Genomic DNA, 19753 nt, shown 5'->3' on the forward strand with positions numbered 1-19753 from the left:
CTTCTGAGGTCAGTAAAAGGAGGACCCAGATTTTTGGGGGCAAGCGGTTGACTCTGTAAACCACTTAGAGAGGGCTGTGAAGCACCGTGAAGTGGTATATAAGTCTAAGCCAGTGGTCGTCAACCAGTGGGCCAGGGACCACTGGGGGTCTGTGAGAAAATTTTGGTGGTCTGCAGAGAAATGTCACCCCTAAAGCACCCCCACCAAAGCAATTAAGGCTGCATGGCAACACAAGGCTGCGCTGCCCACATAGCCTGTGGGAACACAAGGCTTGCATCGCTTGCATTGAGAACAACATGAGATAGTGAGGGGAGGGGGGAAAGGGCGGAGGGGGGGAACTTGCCCTACTTGCCCCATGTGCCTGGCTTGGCCACCAGGCTGCTTCTTTCCACTTCTCTCTTCTTCTTTTGGCTGCACGCAAGGAAAGCAGCAGAAGTCTTTCTTTCTCTCCCCCAAACTCAGTCAGAAATGAGTCTTTGGGACCCTGCAAGGCCTCCTGCTCCAAGAGGCTGCGTCATTCTGGCAGAGTTTGGGCGAGAGAAAGAAAGACTTCTGCTGTTTCTGCTGCTTTCCTTGCATGAAGCTGAAAGTCAGTCTCTCTCTCTCTCTCTCTCTCTCTCTCTCTCTCTCTCTCTCTCTCTCTCTCTCTCTCTGAGAACGGAGCTGGAGATGATATCCTACGATCCCAAATAAAGAATAATCAATCGGTAGGAAAATGGGGTGGGGATTTTCCTGCAGATTTTTTGGGGGATTTTCCCAGGGTCTCTACTGCTTTCTCCAGAGACCCTGGGAAAACGTCAGCAAGCCACCTGCAGTCAAAATTCATATTAGTGGTCCAAGGGATTTAAAATTATGAGTTTGGTGGTGCCTGAGGTCCAAAATTTGGGTGACCCCTGATCTAAGCACTATTGCAACAAGAATAGTCACCTCATCCAAAATGGATAACGATGTTAACGAACTAAATTGAAAGGGTGGAGCTTCGGTTCAAAAATCTTGCCCACAGATCCCCGGTATTAATGGCAAAATGGGGCTCCCTTTCCTAGTTAAATATTTGTGGGATCTGATGGTGGTTGTGTGAAGGTTGAAGAACAAGATTAGCGTACGGGCTTCTTTTGAACATGTGTGTGAAAATCCTTTTAAGCAGTATCACGAAGGAAACTTAGGGCAATCCAATAACATTGTAGATCCCTAGATAGTTAGTAGAGAATTGCAGGCTTGGGTATTATTGTTCATGTAAACATCATATTGATTTATATTATTTAAGTTTATTGGTGACTTATCTTAATAATGTTCCCATCACAGTGCATCTAATTTGGGGCACTAATTCAAACTATAATCACTCCCAATTCCAAGGATTATTGCTAATTTTAAAAAGTTATCTGTTTCCCAAGATAGATGCTCCTGTTAACTATGTTCATCACTCCTATTCAAATCTTAAGGAAGGCTGAGCACCAAAGAATGGAGGCCTTTGAACTCTGGTGCTGGAGAAGACTCCTGTGAGTCCCTTGGACTGCAAGGCCATCAAACTGGTCAGTCCTAGAGGAGATCAATCCTGACTGCTCTTTAGAAGGCCAGATCCTGAGGATGAAACTCAAAGACTTTGGCCACCTCGTGAGAAGGAAGGACTCGCTGGAGAAGCGCCTAATGCTGGGAACAATGGAGGGCAATAGAAGAAGAAGGTGGATGGCAGAGAAGGAGGAGGCTGGATGGAGTCACTGAAGTAGGCGGCATGAACTTAAATGGACTCTGGGTGATGGAACAAGACAGGAAGGCCTGGAAGAACATTGTCCATGGGGTCGCAATGGGTCAGACACGACTTTGCAACTAACAAGAACAACAATTCAAATAAAGTGTTCACCATGTCACTTTTGAGAACATTCCTCAAGAATTTCCAAGATACTTTGCCTCTTCTCAGCCAGCAAGACACTTGGGATAATTGCACACCCTTCTCCTTGAAACTGTTAAATGACCCCATTTTTCTTTCTTGTCATGGACAGCCTCCAAGTGGACAGCAAAAGGCACTTAAGTTGACCTCTGGAGAAGTCCACTGTTGCAGCCCAACCCACAAGGAGTCTGAACACATTCAAGGAAGTACCAGAAAGGAAGGACCTGCAACAACCTCTTCATATTGATCAAAAGTAGAAGCTAAACAGTTTCTTTCCAAATGCTCCTCCAGTTATCAGTTAGTTCCTTGGTGGCGGCCGCTGGTGCTGCTGTCACCGTATCTGGTGTGTGGCTGGTGGTTGGCTGGGCCTGGAGCAGTACCGTTCCACTTGGTTTCTCCGAGTTCTATTTGTGGCTCATTTACTTTCTCTTCTCTGGGGGAGAGCAACCGCTGTAGCTCCTCTTGGTCAGGGAGGGGGTTCTTGCCATATTCCATCTGGACCCAGGTTCGGTACTGCCAAGACAAAATACCAGAGGAGCTCTCAACTGAGGTATAGAGAGGACGTAGAGTGAAAGGTCAGTGAACAGGCTATAGTCAACTCAAGGAGAAAATGTGGTCTTTAGAGGACAGATAGGGGTCACCTAAGACCAGGGGTGGGATTCAAACTTTTTAACAACCGGTTCTGTGGGCATGGCTTAGTTGGTGGGCGTGGCTTGGTGGCCATGTGATTGGCTGGGCATGGCCAACTCAATTTCACTCACATCGAGGCATGCATCTCCTTGCCTGGCCTTTCATGACTGTGGGGATGCTGCAACAGTCGTAAGTGTGAAAAATGCTCATAAGTCACTTTTTTCAGTGCCATTGTAACTTAGAATGGTCACTCCACACAAGCAAAGTACCAGCAAAAGAGGGGGGGGGAAACTCCAGAAAAGTTCCTGAGACAGGAAGTCTAGTCCTGCCAAGAATGTAATAAGGGTTAACGGAGAGGCAGTTTCTGTAAGCAACCCCAGAATGTTTCCTTCCTGCCTTCCTTACAGGATTAGCCCTGTAGTTTCTTCTAACAACCGGTTCTCCGAACTGCTTAGAATGTTAACACCCGATTCTAGCAAATAAGTGCGAACTGGTAGAATCCCACCCCTGCCTAAGACCCATACAGCCCACTCAGACATATAGACTGTCTATGTCAGGGATCTTCTATCTCCATGGTCCATGGACTTCCATGGACCTGCAACACGATCACTTCCTTCCAGAACTAAACTTCTACTAGTCCTCCTAAGCCAGAGTTAAGCTGGAAGTTGGAGCACAGAATAATGGGGCTGGAAGCAACCTTGGAGGTCTTCTAATTCAACTTCCTGCTCAATTAGGAGACCCTGTATCATTCAAGACACATGGCTCTCCAAACTTTCCTTGATAACTTCCAGTGATGGAGCACCCATAATTCCAGAGGCAAACTGTCCCACTGTTTGTTCTCACTATCTGGAAATTTCTCCCTAGTTTTAAGTTGGGTCTCTCTTTAATGGTCTTCCAACCTATTACTTCCTGTCCTTGGGGCTTTGGAAAACAGGGTGACCCCACCCCTCCTCTCTTATCATGTCACCCCCTAAACCCGCTCTTCATTAGACTAGACCAGGGGTCGCCAACTTTTTGGACCTCAGGGACCACCAAACTCATCATTTTAAATCCCGCGGACCAGAGAGTCTGGGAAAATCCCCCCAAAAAGTCTGCAGGAAAATTCCCCACTGTTTTCCTACCGATCAATCATTCTTTATTTGGGATCACAGGATACTGTCTCCAGCTCCGTTCTCAGGGGGAGAGACACTTTTGGCTTCATGCAAGGAAAGCAGCAGAAGTCTTTCTTTCTCTCCACCAATTTCCACCAAAAATGAGTCTTTGTGAGATTTGTCGCACACGCAGCCTCTTGGAGCAGGAGGCCTTGCAGGGTCCCAAAGACTCATTTCTGGCGTAGTTTGGAGCAGAGAAAGAAAGATTTTTGCTGCTTTCCTTGTGTGCACCAAAAGCAGAAGACGAAAGAAGCAGCCTGGTGGCCAGGCCAGGTACGTGGGGTGAGTGGGGCAAGTTCCCCCCACCCTCCACCCTCTCCCCTCACTACCTCGTGTTGTTTGCAGTGCAAGCAATGCAAGCCTTGTGTTCCTGCAGGCCATGTGAGCAGCGCAGCCTTAGATTAGTTGTTTGGGGGGTGCTTTGGGGGTGTCATTTTTCTGCGGACCCCCCCCCCCCAAATTTTCTCACAGACCACCAGCAACCACTGGACTAGACACAACCTAATTCCTGCATTCTCTCAATGTACGGTTTAGCCTCCAGACCCCTGATCATCTTAGTTGCTCTTCTTGAATAAAAACAAGTTTACTCAACTGCTCCCTAGTAAAAATAAAAATAAATTAACATGCAGTCTCAGAAGCCCAGTGCAGTTTCAGCGTCGTCACCAAATTTCCACCCCTCTGGAAGAGCCTTTGGCGAGTCTTCATTTGACCCCAGAGAGCAGCAAAATACCCCTGTCCCTTTCACAAAACCACGTGAGGCGAGCGTGAGGAAAGCATCAAAACGTCAACGAGAGAGAGGACTTTCACCAGCACCAATCAGAGCTGGCTGTGAATTCCATTCATAGCAGCCTTTAAGGTCCCCTGATCATTAATTTCCACCAGTGGGCTCTGGCTAGTTTTGGGGGACTTCCAGTGGGAATTTTTTTAACATTTCTGTCTCTCCTGACATACCTCCTCTTCGGGTCACTGAGCCCCCACCCCGCCCCCGCCTGAAACCAGCCACAAATTGTTTTGAAACAGGAAAACACGTGGCACTTCACTACCATTCTGGGCACTATGAACAAGTCCCGAAGCTCACTTGGTTTTTCTAATGCTACCATGCCGTTCCAATCAAGCCTCCTCTGGGTGCTTCGTTAATTAAAGATTCTCAAAGCCTTTCAACTCCACTTTTACCCGGGGCCAGCATAAAAATTGGACTTCCAAAAAGAAAAGAAAAGAAAAAAAGGAAAGTGATTTGTTTTTGTTTTCATTTCCCTTTCCCACTGTTCACATTCTGCTTACACAATCTTGTTCGGCTTCAGATCTGCAAGCGCATAATTTGCTAGACGTTTTTGAGGAGCTGCTCCGAACTGTTGCCGATCAGACAACGTAACACGAAATTTGGCTTTCTTTGCAAACCAATGTTAGCAGAAAAAAGCACACACACAAAAACATATAAACACCCCCTCAAAAAACTCTCAATCTCTCTCTCTCTCCCCATCCTTCCTTATCTATCTATCTATCTATCTATCTATCTATCTATCTATCTATCTATCTATCTATCTATCTATCTATCTATCCCTCTATTCCACATCCCTCCAGCATCTACCTGTCTACCTATCTATCATCTATTTATCTAGCCCCATTCCTCCACCATTATCTATCTTATCTTTCCATCCATCCATCCATCGATCCTTATCTGTCTGTCAATCTCTGCCTGCCTGCCTGTCTGTCTGTCTGTCTATTTTAAGAAATCTTATGATTTCCAACAATGCTCATTTGGGGATTTCCAAAAGAAAACTTTTTTTCACCTTATGCATAATGAATGAATGGATGATTTAGCTATTCTGGGAATGCCGAAAGGTGTCTTTTTTTTTTTTAAGTACCCATAATGAAGGAAAAAATAGTATGCTAGATAGAAGAATGAGAAATATTTTCACTAACTTCCTGCCAGGTGCAAAAGATCAGCCCCCCCCCCCATCAAAGTCCAATTAAACTGATTTATTGCAAAACAGCCTCTACACAGGAACCCTCTCAAGTAGCAGAAGTAAGGACTTCCTAGGGAGTTAGATGAGGGTCAGGGAACTGAATTTAGTTCGCTTGTGATTATGTAGGGATTCTAGGCTGCTTCCTCTTTTAACCCCACCTCCACTTATGCCACTCTCTCCCCTACTCTCTCTAAGTAGACATTTAGGGGAGGCTCTAACGCGTTGGGTTTCAGGGGGGGCGGGACGGATTAAGCATCAGAAATCGTAGAACCTCCAGAAATGAAACCTCAGGTTAGGGGAGTGATATGTCGCCCACTACTGCAGGATGTGGTCAAAAATTCAAGATGTCAATCATCAAAGTGCATTTGGTTTTACATCTGGCTGGGCTTTTTGACCACTTGATTATCAAGACTTGGATCCGCAGCCCATCCTGCACGAATTAGCTACCTGGAAAAGGGTGAAGCTGAAGTGTAAATTCATTTCAGAGACTCAGTGTGAAAGAGAAAGTGGTATCTCACTCAGTTTCAGAGTCAGGAGGAGTGGAACAGCCCCAAGTAAGCCTTGTGGTTGTGACTCTAAAGGTCAACCTGGAGCTCATGATCTTACTGATCAGTGTCTTCCAGGAAGCCCCTTCCACAAGGCATGGGAAGAAGTCAACAGTTATTCAGAGGTAGACTGCCTCTAAAAGGAGCAGTTCTACTTTGGTACCACAATATATCAGGAGCTCCAGCCTTCTCCTTTTCTGTGAAGATATTAAATCACTGTCCACTCACCCTTCTCCTCATTATCAAAAATCAGGAGCCTGGTGGAGTTCTATTGGACTAACAGATTTTAATGAGAAGATTATTCATCCATGGAATAGCATTATCTGAATTCGGTTTTTTTAAAAAGCCAACCATTTGGTACAGGGCTCTTCAACCTTGGCCACTTTAAGACCCAAAAGACTTCAACTCCCCAAATTCCCCAGCCAGTCCACAGGTCTTAAAGTGGCCAAGGTTGGACACCTTTGATTTAGTACTTAGCAAGGATGCACTGTAGCACTGAGAAACCCTGGCTCAAATATTCAAAAATTCAGCAAATATTTGGTTTTGAGGCTACACCTGCCAGATGGAAAAGATGAGGGACCAAAAGGAAGGATGTGCCTTCTTTTCGTTGAGTGTCTGATGCTCTCAGTTACAGCCTGAAAACGGGCATCTGTTCCCACACCCAATGCTTCTTTTCAAAGACAGAAAATTACATGTTGGTAGGCTGGATGAGTGGTGATCCCAGCCTCAATATTCTGCCCTCTGGTGCCACAGCCCAGCTTCCACATATACTGCATTTCTTGGGAGAAGGACATTTTAGCTGTTGGGGGGGGAATCCCAAGCTCGGTATTTCTGCAACAGTTGTTTGTTTTCTCTGAAGTCTTTTTTCTCCTTCTCTGCACTGTGACTCTCAGCTCCTGTTCTCACTTGGTCTCATCCCACTTCAAGCGGAGTATTTTTCTCAGAAGGTCCTGATTTCAGCGGTTGGGGGGAAAAAGGAAGTGAGGCCAGAGTAAATTCACTTGGCCTGGGAGAAAGCAGAGTTTCACTCCTGGTGTGGTTAGATATTCAAGATTTTGAGTTATGGGGACCCTGGGTAGGAGGGTCAAAAAAAATAAAAGAAAGAAAGTCAAGATGACAACTAAAACTATGCCATGGAATGATTTTTTTACCTGCGTTGCACACACGATGTACGTTGAAATGGATGTGGCATTGACTGCGCTTTGCAATCCAAAATCAAAAATTCCATGTTAGCCTACAGGGTTCCTGCTGAGTTCCGTGTTTTGATAGGAACAACGGAGGAACCAGCGCTGGGAACTTCCTAAGCATTAGCTTAGTCCCCTTTGGTGAGACAGGCAGCTATATAAATGTGATAAATAAATAAGTAATAATAACAAAACAAGGCATTAATAAAAGCAAATTAATGGCTACAGAGAAGGACACAAGCGCACAAAGATTTGCCCGTAATGACTCCAGGGTCAAACAAGGTGCCCTTGGGGTGACATACCTCCTGCAGTAACGTAGCTTCGTACTCCTGAAGCTGTTTCTGGAAGCCAAAGTTGGGGCTCACGTAGGATCGGACAACTTTGGCAGCAGCCAAACATTCTCTCCAGCCAAGGTGGGTTACCGTCATCAGGTAGGCCACCAAAATCGTGGTGCTGCGAGAAACTCCAGCTAAGCTGTGTTGACAGAAGGAAGAAACAACGGTCTTCAGTTTCCTCAGACATGGAAAATATTCACAACAGACTCAGGATTTGCAAGAGTTTTTCACTCAAGACAAACAAAAATGGCCAACTTGTCATTGTCCATCATCACATTAGATTGTTCTATAATCATGGCTTGTTTAACGAGCCAAAATTAACTGGATTCAGCTAACTAAGCAAGAGACGAGATGGGAGCCAGTGAGGTGAAATGGTTAAGGTGTCTGGTGAGGCTTGAGAAGATTTGGGTTCAAGTCCATCTTTAACTATGGATGTGCACTGGTGGACTTTGGGGGGGCCGATCAGGGAATGCAATATTTCACAAACAGCACAACTAGATCAGGGTTTTCAAACTTGGCAACTTTAAGATTTGTGGACTTCAACTCCCAGAATTCCCCAGCTAGCAGTTGTGGACTTGGTCACCTCCTAAAATTCCCCTGCCACATTTCACCATCGCCACCACTACAATGCTTCTTAGTAAAGCCACAAGATTTAAAGGTATGTCTATTTGCAGATATTTAAATTCCTAGAGTTTCCCAGGTTTTTCTGGGAAAACAACAACAACAAAAGGCAGGACTACATACCAGTGAATGAGACAGCCTCCACCATGCAGTCTACATTCATGAATAAACCTGATGCACTCTTTAAAATGTTGTATTCTGGATTGGAAAGAGGAAAAAAACATCACTTCCTTTGTGACTCTTAACTAAACAGTTCTCTTGACGAGCAAGTCAGAATTCAAGAAAGAAAATTCAATACGCTCTTGCTGTTCCTCACGACAACACAGGATTTGGGGTGATGTTCTGGGATTAAGATCCTTCCAGGAGCCATCCTCCTCCTCTCACACACACACACCCCTTATTTTTGGAGGAGAAGAGGGGTCCCAAATGCTGCCATTAATTTGCGGTAGAAGGGTCAATCCGTGCCACCTCATTCTCAGCTAGCTTCTTGGAAAACCTCTGTCAAAGTTCATTGGAGATTGCGAAATCTGGACTCCAAAACAGAGTGCAGAAAATAGACACTCCAGAACAGAATTTCCTTCCTTCGGCCCACTGCCGGCAGGCATGTTGCGATTGCACAAAAAAAAAAGATGGAGGGAAGAGGGGAGGAGTGAATAACCACCCAATTCTGCTGAAGAAGGATATTCTCACCAAAAATCTTTTCAGAGGGAATATTTAGCTCACAGGAGAAGATGCTTGCCAAAACACTTCCACCTTTGGCTTCAAACGTTCAAAAGATGTCGAATTCGACATTCAAAAATGGGGTGAGGAAGGGAATTCAACATGGAAAAAATGAAACCAAAAGATGTCGGCAATAACTTTTGAAAGCAAAAAAAACCAATGCTCCGCTAGGGCAGCACATAAATTTAACACGTGGTTATTAACTAGTAGCCACACATTTATAAAAGGAACACAAGATGTATGTAAGTGTGGAGAACTCAAGAGGTTCAAGAACTGTTTGGGTGATCTGCTGATTTCGTGTAATTAAGTTAGTTCATTTTTCTGTCTGCAAACCTGTATGGGTTGAAGCCACAACCTTGTGCATTTTTCAAACGTTCTGCCTACCCATCGGTTCAGAAGGCAGGGATCAGCGTAGCTTGTCCATCGCCTGAATATTTCACCCGTTTTCCTATCGATGCCACCACATCTTTTTATCCCAGGATCTCATCCGGTCAATCACACCATACTTTTTTTTTTCTAGAAGTATAACAGAATTGGAAGGGACCTTGGAGGTCTTCTAGTCCAACCACCTGCTTAAGCAGGAAACCCTACACCACTTCAGACAACCGATTGTCCAATCTCTTCTTTAAAACTTCCACTGTTTTTCAGCACCGACAACTTCTGGAGGCAAGTTGTTCCACTCAATGATTGTTCTGTCAGGAAATTCCTCCTTAGTTCTAAGTTGCTTCTCTCCTTGATTAGTTTCCACCCATTGTTTCTTGTCCTGTCCTCGGGTGTTTGGAGAATAGCTTGACTCCCTCTTCTTTTGGGCAGCCCCTCAGATATTGGAACACTGCTATCATGTCGCCCTTAATCCTTCTTTTCATTAAACTAGATATACCCAATTCCTGCAACCGTTCTTCATGTGTTTTAGCCTCCAGTCTCCTAATTATCTTTTTTGCTCTTCTCTGCACTCTTTCTAGAGCATCAACAACTTTTTCGTATCATGGTGACCAAAACTGGATGCAGGATTCCAGGTGTGATCTTACCAAAGCCTTATAAAGTGGTACTAACACTTCACATGATCTTGCTTCTATCCCTCTGTTAATGCAACCTAAGATTGCCTTGGCTTTTTTGGCAGCCATAGCACACTGTTGGCTCATATTTATCCTCATATTGTCCACTATGACTTCAAAATCCCTCTTGTAGCTGCTAAGTTTAAGCCAGGTAGCACCTGTTCTAGAATTGTGCATTTGGCTTTTCTCAAAATCCAACTTAATTTCCCTTGTTTGTTCAAGTAGCCTGCACTTTTCTTGAAGGATGTTCACAAGTAAAATGAAACACTTGGAAATGTATTGCTTTGGGCAACAGGTAACAGCTTTGATTCATCATCAAAGAAATTATTGTTATTTAGCCTATGATGAGAAATGACAGAAGAGAAATAAACGCAGACATACATGACTTTCAGAAGTGCATTTTAAAAAAAAATCAAAGGAATGGAAGGATGAGAAGAGAACTAATACCACTCTATAAAGACTTGGTAAGGCCACACCTAGAGTACAGCATCCAGTTTTGGTCAACACACTATAACAAAGATGTTGAGGCTCTAGATAAAGTGCAGAGAAGAGCAACCAGGATGATTGGGGATTGAAGAATGGTTACAGGAACTGGGCCTGGCTAGTCTAGTGAAGGGAAGGACCAGGGGAGACATGAGAGCAGTCTTCCAATATTTGAGGGGCTGCCACAGAGTGGAAGCTATTTTCTAAAGCACCTGAAGGCCAGACAAGGAATAACGGATGGAGAGATTCAACCTGGAAATAAGGAGAAATCTTCTGACAGTGAGAACAATCAATCCATGGAACAGAAGTTGCCTTCAGACATCATGGGAGCTTCATCACTTGAGACTTTCAAGAAGAGACTGGACCGTCATTTGTCAGAAATGGTATAGGGTCTCCTGCTTGGGTGGGGGGTTGGACTAGATGACCTCGAAGGTCCCTTCCAACTCTGTTAATCTGTTAAGACTGGGTGTTCTGTGTTGTGAAAATAAGGCTATCAAGACCGTCTCACTGTTCTGTCTTGCTTTCTCCGCTCAGAAAGCCATTATTTCTGAGACGATAGTTTTACCCTCCATTTCCCTCACAGCACATGGAACAATTTTGAAAGAACTTACAAGTTTTGACTGGAGGAGTCCGAAGCTGAAATGCAGAGGTAGGTCATGCCCTGAAATTTTTTTTAAAAAAGAGAAAGTTTAGGGAGCCCTATCCGTGATTCAGATAAACATCGACAGGAAGAGGCTTTATCGATTTAAATGAGGAAGTGCCATGATTGTTGTGGTACTCAACCAAACCTCTTGCTGCAATTCTAGGACAGTTTTGACTCAAAAGCATTGATACATTCTGGGGGAGCCACCCACATTTGATGCGATCTCAGTGTATTTTTTTTTTGTTGTTGTTGTTAAGTATTGTCAGCAATCCATTCAGAAATTCTAGCTGCCTTGCTGAATGAGGAGAGAAAGAGAAAGCTTCAAAAAGAGACCAGGAGGGTTATGTTCCCTAGTTCTGACTCTATTTCCGTCCTGTTTTCTTTTGGTCCCTTCCTGTTCTTGAACTGAAAGAAAAAAAGGTCCGTCCAAATGACCATCGTTACTAAAGTCCTTGCCGATTTGGTGCTCCTAAATATAATTTTCATTTTGGAGGCAGAGTCTCAGGACAAAAGGATGCTTCCTGAGACACAAACTTAGTCCAAACAACTCTTGTTTTATTTCAGTGCTGGGAATTGTGTTCATTCCCAGCCTGTAATGAGTCCCAAATAGTTCCTCAAGATAAGCACCCACCTTTCTCTCCTTTGAATTGCTGCCAGCAACTAAAGTACCAAGTGAATTGTAAAAAGCCAAACGGAGTACAAAGTCCACACAGAGCTTCAAGGATTAATCCAAACAGAGCGAATGACTTTGCTTCCTGCAAAGGTTTCCCTATCTTTGCACCTCCTTTATACCTTATGGAAGGGGAAATCACCTCCAAGCTTTACTCCCGAGTCACCCCTTTTGTCTTAGCTGCTCTCGCCTTCTGGCAGCTCTGTGCACACGCGCACTGGGAACAAGCTCCCCTTGTTCCTCTGCCTTGCCGCTGCCAGATTCTGGAGGCTCTGGAGTCAACATACAACTCCCAGATGGCCTTGGCTCCATTTCCGTATCGGATGCAGGACCCTCATCCAAGTTCCCCTCAGATTCCCAGAGTGGTCCCTGTTCTTCCTCACTGTCCGATTCTGCTGCCATCTGCACTGGCTGCTGGCAAACCACAACAAGGATCTGTGGGAATCAAGGGTGTGGGGAAGGGGAGAAAAGGGGAGAAAAGGTACCCCCAATATCTTCTCTTTGTTGGGTTTTACTTGTACAAAAAATATTTCACTGTGCCCTCTGGATGATACAATCATCGTTTAGGGTCGCAATGACCCTCAAAAAATGAGCTTTGGACTGTTTTTCACCCTTAACAATAATTGAAGCGTACCCTTCTCACATGATCAAAATTTGGGCTGGTAGGGGGCAGGTATTTGTGACAGTTGCTGTGTCCAGGGGGGTCACATGACCCCCATTTACAACCTTCCCAGTTGGCTCTAACAAGCAAAGTCAACGGAGGAAACTAGAGTTGCTTAAGAATGGCGCTATTCGCTAAACGACTTCAGTGATTCGCTTACTAACTGTGGCTAAAAAAGTTTGTAAAAATGGGAGCACAATTCGTTTCATAACCGTCTTGCTTAGCAGTGGACATTTGGGGCTCCGTTGTTCTTGGGAATAGAGAGCTACCTGTAGTTAACAACTTCTGAAATTTGCCCACAGGGCGGGGGTGTTAACGACTCTCGGACCGAATTAGCTCATTTTCTGAGTTTGCATATTGAACCTCCAGCTCACCAAACCACAAGCTAGGTTCCCACAGCATGTTATCAACCAGGAAAAGGACCCGGCCAGGGTGAACTCTGAGTGTGCTTGATTCTTTTGTACCCAGGTGGCTACTAGGGTTTTTGCCTGACCTGGGTTAGCGTGTTGTATAACCACAGCTACACACCTTTTGCTGAAGAAGAGAGGAGCTTTCTTAGAAGAGAAGAAGAGAATGGAGCTGGAAGGGGTCTTGGAGAACTTCTAATCCAGCCCACTGCTCGAGCAGAACCTATACCATCTGAGACAAGCTACAGGCCAACGCAGCTGGGTTGGGAAAAACTGAGATCCTACATCTGGGTCCATTTATTTATTAGTCATCCAGTATTCTCTCTTGGATTTCCTCTAAGAACTGGAGGCTCTGTGTCCTATTTTTGTCCTAGCATAACAGCCCTGAAGAGTAGGTTGGGTAAAGGGAGAGTATCCGGCCTGCTTCCACAGTGGGAAGGAAGACCTGGACATGGGTTAACTTAACTCTCACAGTGCTGTAAGCCAAAAACGTGGTTGTGTATCGGTTGCTTAATAACTTGGCTGGCCTAACTGCTCAGGGCACTACATAAATCTGGCCAACTCTGGATCACGCAATATGCAAACAAGGGCCTACTTGGTTGTGGTGAAGACACCCAACTGGAAAGCGGGGAATGGATCGCGCATGCTTTGGTCACCAACTTTGAGCCATTTCATAACTATCACTCCAGGCAAATACGGGACTTGAGAGAGATAAGGAGCACTAAAATGTCCTTAGATAATTTTTTGTATTTTCTTCACTCAGGTCAGGACAGGAACCAAACAATGAAAAAATGGAACAAGAGAGGAAGTACAGAGAGATAACATCTCTTCCAAATGGAGCCCGGCTCCTGCAGATTCCATAAACACATCCACGATGGCTTCTTCACAACAGAATATAAACGGTTTGGCATTGTTTTCTTCCAAGCTGCCCTACATCTCTGACATTTCCATCACAACCTAGCCAGGTTTAATCCTCATTGGCTTCCCAGTCCAGAAGGAATGTCCAGGGATTGTAAAAGAAGACCCACAGCAGGGGTGAATAGCTGCCTCAGGAGAGGACGCAGCTTCAGGACACGGTCTGGCCTTTCCCAGAGAGGTTTCCGGGTTCACATCCAGCATTTCATCTCCAGCTCAGAGGTTTGGGGCAAAGAGATGAGAGGCTGAATAGCAACGGCTAAGTCGGGGTACACAATGCAGGGCTAAAAATGTTGGTGGTAAAGTAGTTCCTTCCCTTCAGAAGGAAAGCAAGAGAGACGCACATGGAACTTAAAACATGGAAATGCAAATCTAAGGAGTTTTGGGGTATGTTGCAACTTAGGCACAACAACAAAATCATCCCGGTGGTTTAGAACATCCTCTCTCTCACAGGCCACCCACCTTCAGGAAGAGGAGGAGGAGGAGGAGGAGGAGGAGGAGAAAGAAGAAGAAGAAGAAGAAGAAGAAGAAGAAGAAGAAGAAGAAGAAGAAGAAGAAGAAGAAGAAGAAGAAGAAGAAGAAGAAGAAGAAGAAGAAGAAGAAGAAGAAGAAGAAGAAGAAGAGGAGGAGGAGGAGGAGGAGGAGGAGGAGGAGGAGGAGGAGGAGGAGGAGGAGGAGGAGGAGGAGGAGGAGGAGGAGGAGGAGAGGCCCTCCTTTGCCCACACTAGGCCAAACCCAATGCCTGGGAACCACAGCTTGTCTCGGCATTTCTTTCTCTGTGCTCTGGGATTGCCATGTTACTCAATACATTCATGTGTTTCCGGTTCCTCTTCTTTTCTTTTTTCCTCCCACTCTTCTGCCTTCCTCCTCCATCCTGCTGTAAGGCTGGTGGATGGGCAACGGCCTGCTTAAATCTGTGAAGCATCCTCCTTGCATTGCCGTTCTTCACCCGTCTTCACCTAACCCAGACACACCCGCACCTTCCCTTCTTTCAAGGTGAGCATTTCGGACCAGATGATAAGATGAAGCCCACCGTGGTTTATAGGGCAACGCAGCAAACCAGACAACTGCTAGTTCAACGAAGAGGAATTTGTGAGCCCGTTTTTTCTGATTGGCAACCAGTCTCTGATCCTAGCCTTCCCCAAACCGGTGATGGTCATGTTGACTCCAGCAGAAGGGAGATGTGGTCGAGTTCACCTAAAGGGCTCGGTAAGTTTAGACCCTACAAACCAGTCAAGGGTGAGCCAGGCTTGGTCAACCAGACAAGGGGACAGAGCAGGAGCTAGGAAATCTGAACTGTAGTCCCATCCCTGAAAGACCAAATTAGGGATAGATTGTCATGGGGAAGATCTATGGTCTCTAGGGATCAAAAACGACCGAATGGTACGTAATCAAATCAGTCCTGTTTTAGGCTTAAAAGCACACTGGGTCTCTTTGGGCCAGCCTCTCTCTCTCAGCCCTGGGAATAAAGGAATGGCAACCCAAAGAAAATTGCATTGAGTTACATTCCTTTGGGGAGAACCGATTCTGACTCATTCAGACTTGTGGGGGTCTGCTGCCCTCCAACGGTTGCAGTAAGTCATGACGTCCATTTTCCAATGTATCTTTTCTTTTTATGTACACCGAGAGTATTTACACCAAGACGAATTCCTTGTGTGTCCAATCACACTTGGCCAATAAAGAATTCTATTCTATTCTAAGTAGACAGATGGATGGCAACCTTAAGGAAAGGGTCTTTCCACCATCATGGACCTATGAGTCTGACAACTGCAGGACCATCGTCTCCCCCTACCCAAAATGTCTCACAGGGGATTTGCTATACTCACTTCCAGCAGAGGCTTGGCATTGTTGTGCACCGAAAGAATGTGGGTGATCCCATGTTTCATCAGGTTCTCTTTGTCTTCAGCATCTGCAAAGAATGGAGTGTTTCCGAGATCCAGAAGGAACACATGGATTGCCTTTGATGTGGACTTTGTTCTCATAGAAGAAACAACAACACTTATATGACGGGGGCGGGCTAGTGTGCCTCCAAGGAAGTTCTGGAGAACTTCAGGAGATGCCTTGCAACTATTCAGGGTTATTGCCCCCCATAAAAAGAGATAGGGCTCCAATTTTAGTTCTGCAGTTGCCATCTGGATTTTGCTCATCGTATCCTATGGACATTCCTGAAACTGTTGTTATCTCGGTGGTGACTATGGATCATTACCCTGGTCCATTTCAGGCCTATTTTACCAGGCTAGATCAAGGGAGGGAAGGAGCAGAATTCCAGAACACTAATCATCATCAACATCTCCAAGAATAAAGTACTGAAGAAAAAACAACAACTTACCACTAATGCTCCCAAGGTAAAGGCCCTCCACCACCTAAGGAGACACCAATAAAGAACATGAATGCATTGTCTCCCATGCCAGAGCTAAAAAAAGAAATCTTTCTTGAGTAATACTTCGTGGAAAGCAGCTGTTTTACTCCATCCTACACTAGTTAGGCCTCCCCACGAAAGGTCTTACATTCAGGGCACCCCATTTTGAAAAAGCCTCAGAGAAACTGAAACAGATGTAGAGAATGCCGACACAATCTGGTGGCACCTTTCCCACCGAACAGGAGGGAAGCTTTTGTGAGGTGCATCTGCCTTCATCGGATGTGTAAATGATGGAGGGTTTAAACTGAGGTAAGGTGGAGAGAAGAGACAGGAAGATAGGTTGGTTATGCTGACACATGAGAGAAATTATAAATATCTTATCAATCAACAATTGCAGAGTGTGGGGAAAGTTAAACATTTATATATATATTTAAAAAACGATCAAGTAATACGCCATATACAGCACCACAGTACCATATACAGTACTTTAATATATAAAATCCAACAGAATTGGAAGGCTATAGACATAGCCACATGTTGGGCAGTGTCCTTTCCACCACCTCCCTAGCAGATGGTCATCAGAAAATCTCAATCAGTCACTCACTGCACGAATCCATGATCTGCATAATTGTGGTTTAATATCTGCAGGTTTTTAAGAAGAGACTGGATAACCTGTCTGAAATTGTATAAGGTCTCCTGCTTGAGTACAGGGGCTTGGACTAGAAGACCTCCAAGGACCCTTCCAGCTCTATTCTGATTGATGGTGTTGTTGCTTCAACTGCAACAATACAAGAGCACGCAACTGATACGAACTCAATGTAAACCACTCCAAACTTGATTGCAGAAAGTACGACTTCAGCAACAGAGGAGTCAATGCCTGGAACGCCCTACCTGACTTTGATGTTACATCCTCAAACCCCCAAAACTTTAACCTTAAGCTGTCCACTATTGACCTCACCCCATTCCTAAGAGGTCTGTAAAGGGGCGTGCATAAGTGCACCATCGTGCCTACCGTCCCTGTCCTATTGTCCCCAGTTATCTGTATCTATTTCCTGTATTCTTACTCATGTTTATACTTATATCTATCACCTTGTAAGCGATTGACAAATCAAGTCAAATAAATAAAATGAAATCACGACTTGGCTTAATACATCCCTGGAATTACGAACAGTCAAAGGGATCTTGAAGAAAAACCAGCCTGCTGATTGAGAACGATCTCTGCTTCATTTCAACCCAAGAGTGGAGAGAAATTTGAGACTGCCCCGTATCTGAGTCAGGAAGGTTAATTATACTTCAGTGAAATGATGGCTCTTCCCGTTGTTTAGGGACACAAGTTGTAAACAAGCCTTCTGCTAGGCAGATAGTTGTGTAAAAAAAAACACAAGTTGATTGCTTCCTTCTTTTTCTTCTAAGCTCTGCTGTACGTTTTGGGGCGGGGACAAAAAAAACCCTCCAACCATTGGATGAATGTATAAGATTAAATCATAATGAAAATTAGAATATCTCGTATAAAATGATGGAAGTACAGTTAAATGAATGTTTAATAATTGATATTATATAAGCACAAGCTAGACCGATAAGGTGAGGATTTATATAACATGTGAGTAATGGTTTAAAAAAAAGGATAGCACAAAAGATTATAACCAACTGTATGTATATAATTGAAAGAGGGTTTTATGTTTTTATGTTTTGTTCGTATGTTTATTGTAAAAAATAAAAACGTTGTTTAAAAAAAAACACCCAACCCGAAACAATTTCTTCTTCTATCTCTTCAAGGACCTTCAACACCAGATGCCAAACTTCAGCTGGTTCCTACATGTTTATTTGTTCAGATATTGCATGGTGGCACCCATATGTAAGACAGTAATTCCCAAGCTGGAGAACCTTAAGATGGGTGGACTTCAGTTCCCAGATGTCCTCAGCCTACTGACTTTAAGAGACAACGCTGGTGCCCTGATGCACGGACCAAGATGGATTGAGAAAAGACGGATTACAATGCAAGACAGTCGTGTTCCTTCCTGTTCCTCCCCTCTTCCCTTCCAGCTCCTGCCTATTGTTTTAAAGGACCCCTCCCCCTTTCTGCAACCAAGCCATTTTGCACCCACCCAACCCTTCTTGGGGGCCCTTCCCATGAAACTCTAGGATTCTACCTTGCTCATGCCGATCCCCATGACGACTCTTCATTCTTTGGCGGGCCAGCAAGGGCAACGTTCACTCCATTTATCCCTGTGGTCTCCGAGACCCTGCGAAGCAAAAACAGAGGACACCAAACCAGAGAAAAGGTTCCTGCAACCGAGACTCACCCGGCTGTACCCTCTTTCAAGGAAGGAGTGTGTTGTGGGTCCAAAGGGTGTGTTTGTCCAAGGAGAAGCAAACCTGGGAATGAGGAAGAGTGCAGGGAACCGAGAAGCTGGCAATGTCTCCCACTCACTCGGGCTCCTGGGTGCTTTTTTGGGCTCAGGACAGCTGTTGTCAGTGGCTGTCAGCCCAACGAAGCCTTCTAAGGTCAGCCAGGACAGAGGGAGGCGGGGAACCTGTGTGGGTTGGACCTGGGACAAGTGGTCAGTTGATTTGGGATGCCTGCATGTGGCACTATTCCCTTTTTCCTCCCTCTCGGTCCCATAATTCACTGCAACCCAGTTGCTGCCAAGCAGAACATCAGAATAACAAAGAGTTGAAAAGGACCTTGTTGATCTTCTAGTCAGCAACCTGCAGCTCTGGAGCCGCATGCGGCTCTTTGGGCCTTCTGCTGTGGCTCCCTGTTGGGTGGTCCCACCACTGGCCGGCCCCGCCCCTCACCCTTCCCTCCCAGTCACTCTTCACCTGGTCTGAGAAGGTAAAACACAAAAGACAGAAATGAGAGGGAGGGAGGGGAGACCCATTTCCTACGGAAAACACCGGGAGCCACAAAACATGTGTAGGCGTGGCGGGTCTGTGTCATGTGACTGGTGATGTCGAGTTGGCCACGCCCACCCAGGTTTTGTGGCTCCCGGTGTTTTCTTTTCTGTGGGAAACAGGTCCAAATGGCTCCTTCAAGTGTTTAAGGTTGCAGACCCCTCTTCTGGTCCAAGGCCCTGTTCAAGCAGGATATGCTATACAATTCTGGTTGTCGAATGGTTGTCCAATCTCTTCTAAAAAAATCTCCAGTGTTGCAGCACCTACCACTTCTGGGAGCAATTCGTTCCACGGATTCTTCTCACGGTCAGGAAATGTCTGCTTCGTTCTGGGCAGCTCCTGTCCTTGGTTATTCCCCACCCGTTGCTCCTTGTCCTGCCTTCAGGTGCTTTGGAGGTTGACCCTCTCTTCTTTAGGGAAGCCCCTGAGATACTGGAACACCACTATCGTGCCACCTCTAGTCCTCCAAGACGTTGTGTTGCCCTACAAATAAGTTCTTTATGGAAGGTTCATTTTGGAAGGGGGTGGGGGGACAAAAGAGGACATCATCACAGGGGCTGTTTGGGAGGCCAAAGCTCTTGGTTGTTAGTTAGAAGTGGCCTGGCCGAGTGCCTTCAGTCACTCCTG

The 19753-nt window shown here is 45.3% G+C and overlaps 1 protein-coding gene across 3 annotated transcripts; it reads right to left on the minus strand.

The window, feature by feature from the left end:
- Positions 1–1249: 1249 nt before the first annotated feature.
- LOC113445002 (dual specificity protein phosphatase 22-A-like) lies at positions 1250–18713 on the minus strand. 3 transcript variants are annotated; one of them, XM_026713976.2, is made up of 8 exons: positions 18608–18713; positions 18382–18474; positions 16202–16235; positions 15699–15781; positions 11188–11237; positions 8442–8516; positions 7665–7836; positions 1250–2398 (listed from the first exon to the last, which is right to left on the minus strand). In XM_026713976.2, the coding sequence occupies exons 2-8, from the start codon at positions 18400–18402 to the stop codon at positions 2180–2182; spliced, it is 654 nt and encodes a 217-aa protein (XP_026569761.1). In that variant the 5' UTR covers positions 18403–18474; positions 18608–18713; the 3' UTR covers positions 1250–2179. The 3 variants fall into 3 exon arrangements, with proteins under 3 accessions (XP_026569761.1, XP_087796865.1, XP_087796863.1); XM_087940739.1 differs by having other exon boundaries at positions 15699–15849; positions 18608–18664; XM_087940737.1 differs by lacking the exon at positions 18608–18713 and having other exon boundaries at positions 15699–15849; positions 18382–18607.
- Between the last annotated feature and the right edge of the window lie 1040 nt (positions 18714–19753).

Source organism: Pseudonaja textilis, chromosome 11 (genome assembly GCF_049901715.1).
Source record: "Pseudonaja textilis isolate UNSWEBS1 chromosome 11, rPseTex1.2, whole genome shotgun sequence".
NCBI lineage: Eukaryota > Metazoa > Chordata > Lepidosauria > Squamata > Elapidae > Pseudonaja > Pseudonaja textilis.

Excerpts from the sequence above, each read along its gene's own strand:
- LOC113445002 (XM_026713976.2), bottom strand. The coding sequence starts at position 18,402 with ATGGGGATCGGCATGAGCAAG. Across the intron at positions 15,782-16,201 it reads TTACCTTGGGAGCATTAGTG|ATGCTGAAGACAAAGAGAAC; the intron begins GTAAGTTGTTGT and ends CATTCTTTGCAG. Across the intron at positions 11,238-15,698 it reads ATGCCAAGCCTCTGCTGGAA|GGCATGACCTACCTCTGCAT; the intron begins GTGAGTATAGCA and ends AAAAAATTTCAG.